Below are 9385 nucleotides of genomic sequence, written 5' to 3' on the forward strand. Positions count from 1 at the left end.
TGTAGTGACGTAAAAAGTACAATATTTCCCTATAAGAAGTAATGGAGTAGAGGTATAAAGTACAGCACTTGCGTAAATATACTGAGTTACATTCAGCACACAGATACACACATTCAACCATTCAGTAAATATTCCAACATCAGCTGTGTGTCACGTTAAAGTTGAGTTCAGGCTCTCAGGTTAAAAAGACAGAGGCACTTTTCAAAGAGGCTTTTATACTCAGTTTCAGTACGTTCATTGTGCTGGAAAAATACTGTAAAAAGAGGATAAACTCAAAGACTTCAACCCAAACGCTGCTAACAAAGGTGGATTATATTAAGTTTAACAACATTTGAGTTGCAAACTCTTTAAACCAATCGAGACTGACTCACCTGCGTCCAACCTGCAGGTGTAACAAACCTCAAAAAACATATTTAATATATGTTTATATATATATAAAACGATAAAATATTGCAAACTGTTGACAATGCTCATGTACCCAAACTCAAACTGGACACCTAACTGTAAAAATAAATACAAATCTTGTCTAAATCCGTAATTAAATTTATATTTTTATCAATATTTTTCATATTAAGTCTTATTTTTCTTCATAAACAAACTTTTAACCCATTTTGTCCCACTTGGAACACATCTGACCCTCTAACATCTCCTCTGTGATTGGCTCAGATTCAGTAAGGGCCATTAACTGAGCATCAGTTGCTTTCACCTGGATTCACCCTGACAAGCGTTCGGTACCTTCAGTGCACTTCCTGTGTGGTGCTGACTGACCTGGCTCTGCTGGCTGCTATCCTCTGACTGCAGTTACCATGAGGGTGGCGGTAGTGGGGGAGCTGGTAGTATCTGTCCTGGCCTGGGGCCTCGTCGGCGGGCAGGGCCTTAGGGCTGGCTGCGTAGATAGTGCATCCCATGAACACCTCCTGGAAGTCACCCTCGGTGTTCTACAGCGAGCGGAGAAGAGCCGTCCTCAAGGTATCCTTCCTCTGAGCGGCCTGTCCTGTCCTGATGCCAGCCAGCTGCTCTGTGGAAAAGCCATTGGCTCAGCACATTGCTATCTTAACCCCTCCTTCCCATCTGAATCTCTCCTCCAGCCAACCTCTCTCTCCCTCTCTCCCTCTCTCTCTCTCTCCAGCCCTCCTCCCTCCTCCGAGCTGAGAGCATAGAGGATAATCAGATTTCACATTTACACTCAACAAAATCATCCCCGGCGTAATCGCTCGCTGTCACTGATGTTGCATTATGCTAATGCTCGGAGCGTACACTCTCAGTTCGGGAGCATTAGGGGGCAGTTAAAAATATCCTAACTGACAGATAGGAGTGAGTTAACTATAACAGCTGGTCCAACATGCTGCTTAAGGTTGCAGCGAAGAATCATTTTTCAATGAGATCGAGGTTGGAGTATGACGTCAGAAGCGCCTGGCTTTATTTTCTATTATGAAAAATATACATTATTAATTTAAATGAATAGCACCTACAGTAGAATATGAGATAGAGAGATATTATGCATCCAGTGCTCATTATTCAGGGGGATATTACGCACATGGGGCACTGCTGTGGGCCCCTTGGCGGCACCTCTGCACAGGACCCCTTTAAGGTGAGCACATACATCATTCTGCACAGTGAAGAAGCAGTTGTTTTTAAAGAGAAGGGGGGGGGGACTTTGAGAGATTAGTTTATTATGAAAATGTGTGTGATTTCAGTATTACATAGTGACTTAAGTCAAACCTTTATAAACAGGTCAGTCAGCAGGTGAATCTCCCTAAAACCTGACATTGGCTCTTTCGAGACACTGCTCTCCTGTGGCCAAATGTCACAGTGCAGTTTACATATTCTGATATGGATTTCTAAGATCATCCATCTGACTTTTTCAGGAGAGGAATATTAATTCAAAACCAGTGTCGGACTCTTAAAACCTATGAATTAGTTTAATGTCCACGACCCTCTCAAACGTATAAATGAGTTATTGTTCCGAGATGACTGAGACTCTCTTTTCTTGATGGTCAGCGGAGAAGAGTCGTCCTCGAGGTATCCTTCCTTCCTGCGAGCGGCCTGTCCTGTCAAGATGGACAAATATTACTCTGAAGATGACACCTGCACAAAAACGCAAACTGGAAAACTTAATGGTAGCTGACATCAGGGATCATTTAACAGCCTCATTATCTGAATTTCCACAGCATTGATGGAGCACAAGCCATTGAAGTTCCCAGGACAGATTGTCTCATAAAAAGATTTATTTTTTTCCAGCCCAAATTTACAAAGGCAAGTTACAGAGTATTGTATAAAAAAGAACCATGGTAATGTACACTTTACACAAACTCCTGAAGGGCGGGAAAAAGGAGGAGAGGGCGAAGAGTTCTGAATTTTCTCACACAGAAAGAAAATGAAGACATTGTAAACATCCTTGCAAGCACCAGAACTGGTACTTTTTTTGGAGGGGGGGAGGGTAGGGGAGGGAGAGGGGAAGGGAGAGGGAGAGGGGAGGGGGATTTGTGTGACAGTAGGCGGGTCAGGAAAAGACGAACGAGCAAGTGTCTCTGCGTTTTCACAGAAGAATGTTCAACTAGGCACCAATTGAGACAACTGCTGGCCAATAAATATACTCTTCACCATGAAACAAATACAGTCCTGCAAAATACAAGAGCCAAGCACTTTCCAATATGTTGATAGCAAACATTACTTTTCTGGCTTTTCATACACTTTAGTATATATGATTTTTCACTGGGCTTTGCTTTACTACTGAGATAACATTACTACTCTCAGAGAGAGAACAAATGCACTTGTCACAACCATTGTCTGATAAAACTATATGTACTGTATGCAGTCTGCTGGTACTAAAACCCACCGACTTTAATGACAACATCACAGCTGCCTAGATTACCCTTACAGATTAAGTACAAGTCAAACACCACCACATTCAGCGTATTCATGTCAGCCACTTCTTTAAAAGATGCGCAAGAAGTCAAAGACATACCGTCCTGCAAAACTTCTGTGGGACGAGAAACTGGCAACTTATTTACTGGGAATGTCCGAGAACCTCAAAATGAAGAGCTGCGGTTTCGTAATCGCGAGCAGTCTCTCAACAAACAGCCAACATCCAACGTCAGAGGGTGTCAGACATGAGACTAACCGGTGGCTTATGGACTTGAACAAATACAGTATCAAATGAGAAAGAAAAAAAAAACTACAACAATGGGAACATTAAAAGTGATTGTAAAACCAAAATCAATAAAAAATTAAATTTAATGACAACATGGTCAATATTCTACTCATTATAATGCTGCGGAGGAACGTAAAAAGACTGTTCACAGCCCACAACAGCACAGTGTCATTAAACCTTTAATAATTCCCTATCCTGAGCCAATTTGTCATTTCTGAATGAACCACTGCAGCACTTCCAGCTCAGAGCAGAAAATGTGCTTTTTTTTTCTCCTCCACACCCATAAACAGAAGAAGAAATCAATGCGACGTGGATAGAATTTCACTTACAACCCCTGAGGTATAAGAGAACTGTGATTTAAAGCCAAGAAAGGTCTTCTGGTAGAACAGGACACATTGAGAGTTGCGTTTTCGTGTAGATTTAAAGTTGAATTTACAGAGTGGGACCACCAGTTCGGGATCCGAAGGAAAGCATCGAACAACCTTCTTATTTTCAGCAGATTGGGAACCTTTGAGCCTTCCTACATATGTGCACGATCAAGGTCCCATTTAACTCACTTTACCACGTTTGCTCCAAGCTTTTCCAGTCCCTCCAGGATTTCACAGGCCTTTTTTAATGGATTAAAAATGACAGATTTCACAGCAGCTTTTAAAAATGTGATGTTTTTAGGTAAATGTTTGCTATGAAAATGCTGGAGGAATGCTTTTTTGTATAATTCATTAAAAATCAAAAGAACACTTGTTCCAGTAAGAAGAAAATGAGACGTGTCTGCGTGGTCTGCATCTCCACAACTGGAAGCGAGGAAGTGAGTTTGGTGACTTGCGGCTAAACGTTTTTTTTGCACAGGAAACTACAACGATTTGTCAAATTTGGGGAAAAGTTGCGGTGGTTGGACAAAATTGCGGCGACTGGTTGAATTTGCGTAAATTCCTGGAGGGACTGTTTTTAACTGGCTCGCCCTTCTTTTTTTTTTTTACCTCATTGACCTGCATCTGAATGGTTCATGTTTGATCTGTAACAGTAACGGCTGAAAGACGTTCGGAGTCATTTCATGCAGTTTAATGTGCCAGTAGTTGACCTCACAGCAACTGAAAAAAGTAACCTGGTGTCTGACGTATCAGACTCATTGGCCCAGACTGGGACTGATCCAAAGCTTGCTGCTTGTAAGAAAACCATGCTAAGAGCTGTGAGAGGTGAATGTGTGTTATGGTGAAGCCACACGAGCAAGCGAAGCACCGAGAGAAATGTTCAACCTTTGACACAATAGCCTCAAACTCAAACTGATTCACTGTTTTGTTTTCACTGACTGACTGAATTGTCAGTTTGAGTTGCTGGTGAATCGCTGGAAACACTCAGAGGTCTGGAACCAGTCTGATAGCACACTGCATGCTGGGATGAATGGAGATGTGAACCAAGTTTAAAAGGTAAATCACATAAAAAAATTAAAAAAAGAATCTGCAGCAAGATGACCAAAGCTGGGGCAAAGAAGAAGAAGCACAGTGAGATGTTTAGGGACTCTGCAGCATAAATCATCTGAGCACATAACGTTAAACGCTGTCAAGGCCAAAGCTATTTAACAGTGAAGGTTTTTAAACAGTTGCGTGCTGGGATAAATATAAACATTTATGCACATAAACGTAGGCTAAAAGTCTATATTACAGCAGAAAAATACATGAGCTGAGTGAAGTTTCACATTGTTTACAGAAAAACGATCAAACTTGACGAGCTGAACAAAGCACAAATCTTACAGTAAAAACACAGAAACACCCACAGAGTGGCCTAATGCGGTGATGACACCCCCCCACCGGTGAACGCATCGCTCGCTAATGTGGCTTCACCGTTTGAGTGAGTGGAAAGATAGATGTGACCCTTTCATTGTGAGGAAAAACAGGAGTAATACCAGCTTTAGACACATTCAAGGATGAACACAATGATATGGAGTACGGTATTTTCTGAGAAAAGAAAACATGAATAGTGTTTATTCTCCATTGAGGTGTGCGCGGTCCCTTCGCAAAACATGACGACATCATCCCTGAAACAAGAACTGAGGGTTCAAAAGAGGATGGGAATCAACAATGACGATGGAAAATTAAAAAACTTCAGTCTCAGGCTCTTAAGTCTCTGAAGAAAGCAGCTGTTGCCATATTCCCTCTCCCCACGAAATATAGCCAAACATTTGTCAAGTTAAGGATATACTGTTGTTTCACGGCGTACAATAAGCCAAAGACATAGAGTTGAAATCATTTCAATATGATTCACTTTTTTTTTCAGTCTTTAATTTAGTTTGACTCCCCTTTCCCCCCCATCAGCCACCCAACATCCCCTGCCAATTTCTTTCTGCGTGTGACAAAAAACAATGCAGTCAATGAAAAAAGAAAAAACAAATAATAACAACAAGAAAAAAGCTTTTCTGGCAGTCCAATTGTCTCTTTTTGCATTGTATTTGTTGACAGTGCAAAGACTAGATAATCAGCGGGTTGGTGTTTCCTCTGCGTGATGAGGCAGAGTGATGGCTTTGAACCTGGGTTACTATCAGTCCTGTTACAGTCCAAGGTCTGGAAAATTTGGGGTCACTTACGAGGGGAGGGGGAAAAAAAAAAAGAAAAAGAGTCGACAATCTGCCTATCCGTGGGGCAGAAGAACTAAAAATATAGATAGAAACACCATTCAACTGATGTCTAAAAGGTAACACCCGGGAGATTTTCTTCTCATGTGAGCCAGTCACATGAATCTTTGCAGGGTTGAGGTGTGACGGTCAGGTTTCCCTGCGAGAGATACAAAGGAAATACTTGTTTATTATCAGATCACTTATTACATAACAATACAGAAACAAGAAGAAAAAGGGTGCTGCTGAACATGCAGCTTACAGTCAGTGGCCAGTTTATTAGGCACACCTAGCTAATACTAATGCAGTCTAACAGTCAGTGCAATAAATCCTTCATGTTATGATGTACAGTTTTTATAATATTATGAGTTCATGAAGGCAGGACTGCTTTTGTATAACACTGCATTAGTTTTAAACTGGCAACTGAGTGAATATTTACTTTTCAAATGACTTGTAATTTAAAAGAGCTGCCACTAGATGTCAGTGTAGGCTGCTCTGGCTGAGTGTCTTGGCGGGCTCATTCCATGTCTCCATTATCAACACTGTGATCCACTTGTCCTCAGAGGACCTACTTAGGATGGATGAGGGGCTGAGGGGCTAAATGCTGCACTGCATATTGCACTAGACTGCAGCACAGTAGTAAGGGCTTTGTTTGGCTGGGATCTGTTTTCTTTACAGGTTGCTGCCTCTGAATCTGCACCTCAAGTCTTGTGAGGAAAAGAGGAGAGCAGAGTGTTCTTTTCTCTTCGAATCAAATAAACAGGAGACAAAGAAACATATGGTATATTTTTTAAAGAACAATCTACCTCTGTGCCAGTACTTACCAACCTAAATGTTTTCAACTAGAGTTACGTGCATTGTTTATGTAAAACACAAGATCTGTAACGTGCATTTGTCAGGGTTGCAACCATTGCTCTGTGCGTCTCATTAGCTTTGTGTTTTGTTTCACTGTCAGCCTTCTGCGTGTCTCTCCGACTAAGGGGGGTCTTACCGTTCTCACCTCCGTGGTGGTGGGTAGAGGGTGGGGGTTGCTGCTTGTTGGCTGGCAACAATAGCTGATGAGGAGAGACCTATGGCGAGTTGGAAAATGTATGGCTATCAGTGATATTTCCTATTTAGGTTCTGAACTTAGATCGCTGATCTTCCATAATTTAACAGTCTGCATCTACTTACAGTTAGTATTCAGGACTGTGGGCCTTTTATTTAAAAAAATTAAGTAACTGGCATTAATCTACTCTGCATGAATAGCACCTTAAGTATGTAAGAACAGTACAGCATTTAGTACAGTGGCTGTCACAAAGCAGGGATGCGTAGGCTGACTGACCTGTGGCGTATGACAGGTCGTATTGCAGGGGGTATCCCAGGTGGTGGTGAGAGGGCATCATGCGCTGGGAGGGTGAGGATCGTGGTCGGTCCACGTCTCTTTCTCTTTCCCGCTCACGCTCCCTTTCCCGATCTCTGTCTCCACCAGCTCCTCGGTCCTGCTCCCTCTCCCTGTCATGGGGTGGCTTGTCACCTACTGTTGGGGATTTGCTCTTGTATTGGCTGGCGTGCTGATGCAGGATATCCAGGGCTTTGGAGTCCGTTGCTGTTTTGGTGACAGTAGGGCTAGCGCGAGATTTGTCGCTACCTTCCTCACCTCCGGCTATTTTACTGCCATATGGAGAAAATGGATAGCCTCCGGGTAGGTACGAACCTATGAGTGATGAAGAACATTTACCATTTAAATATGTTAAATAAATTAGGTTTATTATACCAAAGTGACAACTGATGATTGATTAGTCTCATTAACATTTAGATCAATAAAACAGAATGGTCAACACTATTGATTTTAGGTCACCAACCAGTCCATGTTGACTTCTAGGCAATATGTCACACTGTCTGCCTAACAGGGCTTTATCCAGGTACTGAGAGTTACACAGTCTCAGCGTATTTTCTTTATATGGGATCATATTTTTTAGCAAAATGTGGAGTTTTCATTTCATTTGCAAAGTGACTTAAGAACAGCCCTTTCTCCTCTGTGGCCACATGGATGTAAGATATCAACGGTACAATTCCCATGTCTGGTGGTCAATCATCAGGCATGTTAAATAAAACATGCCTGATGACATAAAAACTCTAACATTTATTTATTACACATGTACACTGTACTAGAACATGTGTACTATATTTGAGCTGCATATATCAAACCTACCAGGAATTTGTGAATTAACACAAATTCAACCAATCTAAGTAGTATTTCTAAGAGCTTGCAATTTTGCCCACACATCAATCATCAAAATATTGAGAATGTAAACATGCTGGCAATTTTGTATAATAAAGGCAATTTCCACAGATAATAATCCTACTCAGAACCACTGTTGGGAACATAGGTCAAATCAATCGACCTATCTAACTTGCTGTGTTTTGGTTTTGCCCACCAAATGATTATTTCATGCTGCTTTACAATTTTCAAACAAACTGCAATTCCGAGCGAAACTATGAAAAAATTGCTTCAAATCTATGTAGAAAATTCAGTCAATCAGTCACAGACGAAAACAGCCATTATGTTTTCAAAATGCATACCTGGGTAATTCTGCATCATGACTGTGGGCATGCCCCTGTATCCAGGGTGGTTGGGGTCATAGCCTTGTCCATAGGGGTAACCATGCATATAGGGCATGTAGCCTTGGTGCTGTGCTAGTGGTGATGAGAACTGCATGTGAGGATTAGAACGAGAGTCTTTGCTCATGGCCCGGTGTTCCTCAGAAGTGATCCTGGGATCACTACCCTCTTTGCTGTCCTCCTTGGGCCCACTTTGACTGTCCTTGGGCCTGGGCCTGTCATCCTTTAATTTACGATCGCGCTCCCGTTCTCTGTCCCTTTCATCTTTCCATCGAGGTGGTTGTTGCTGGTGCTCATCTTCTGCTTGGGGCTTCTGGCTCTCGGGATACTGCTGAAGGCGGGAAAAAGGATCCAAGTCAACACAAATTAGAAATAATTCTATTAAATAATGATTGAAATAATTAAAAAAAAACATTCTCACAGTGGTTCTAACCCTGTTATATCAGGTTGGTATTTACCTGTCTGTACCACATAGCCTGCTCCATCCCTGCCTGACCTCTGGACTCCAGTGCTTGCTTGGAGTCTTCCTTTCCATGGTGGCCCCCTTCGGTCAGCTTCATCTTCAGCCCCTCGGCTTGCTGGGACTTTGGGTCCTCCACCTTTATTCCCAGGGATTTGGAGGAGGGCTCAGATGGCGAGTCCCTGGATTTACTTGAGGGCTGCGACGTCTTTCCAAGGTCTGACTGACTTGGGGCTTTGGAGAGGCTTGGTGGCATGGGGCTTTTTTGTTTCCACTCCTCCTTCATGGAGGCCTCTCGTTCTTTTATGGCTACGTCTGACTTCTTTTCAGCAGCACGATGCTGTTCAGCCATCTGTCGCTGCCGCTCCTCGTACTGTTGCCGATAGGCTGGGTTGGTGTTCATCAAGTGGTTATGGTAGGCTTGATCGGGATGGTATGCATACGGCGGGACATAAGCATACTGGTTGTAGTAAAGAGGCTGCATGTACATGTTGGATCGCTGTTGGATGACTGAGGGTTGCTGCTGTTGTTGTTGTTGCTGTTGCTGCTGCTGTTGTTGTTG

The 9385-nt window shown here is 42.5% G+C and overlaps 2 protein-coding genes across 2 annotated transcripts in view; both read right to left on the reverse strand.

The window, feature by feature from the left end:
* Positions 1-1203, reverse strand: part of gramd2aa (GRAM domain containing 2Aa) — a 28942-nt gene extending 27739 nt beyond the window's left edge. The window contains exon 1 of the mRNA XM_035652483.1: positions 769-1203. Within this exon, the coding sequence (XP_035508376.1) occupies positions 769-908 (140 nt within the window). The 5' untranslated portion in view covers positions 909-1203. The remainder of the gene's footprint in view (positions 1-768) is intronic.
* Positions 1204-4117: 2914 nt separating this feature from the next.
* The window catches only part of LOC118343486 (zinc finger protein 609-like), a gene marked incomplete at its 5' end in the record, with an annotated part of 45957 nt that continues 40689 nt past the window's right edge, over positions 4118-9385 (reverse strand). Inside the window, 5 exon segments of the mRNA XM_035682331.1 lie at positions 4118-5919; positions 6751-6829; positions 7084-7455; positions 8325-8694; positions 8822-9385. Coding sequence (XP_035538224.1) covers positions 6756-6829; positions 7084-7455; positions 8325-8694; positions 8822-9385 — 1380 coding nt within the window. The 3' untranslated portion in view covers positions 4118-5919; positions 6751-6755.

Source organism: Morone saxatilis, unplaced genomic scaffold (genome assembly GCF_004916995.1).
Source record: "Morone saxatilis isolate NCDOM2014 unplaced genomic scaffold, NCSU_SB_2.0 Contig11, whole genome shotgun sequence".
NCBI lineage: Eukaryota > Metazoa > Chordata > Actinopteri > Moronidae > Morone > Morone saxatilis.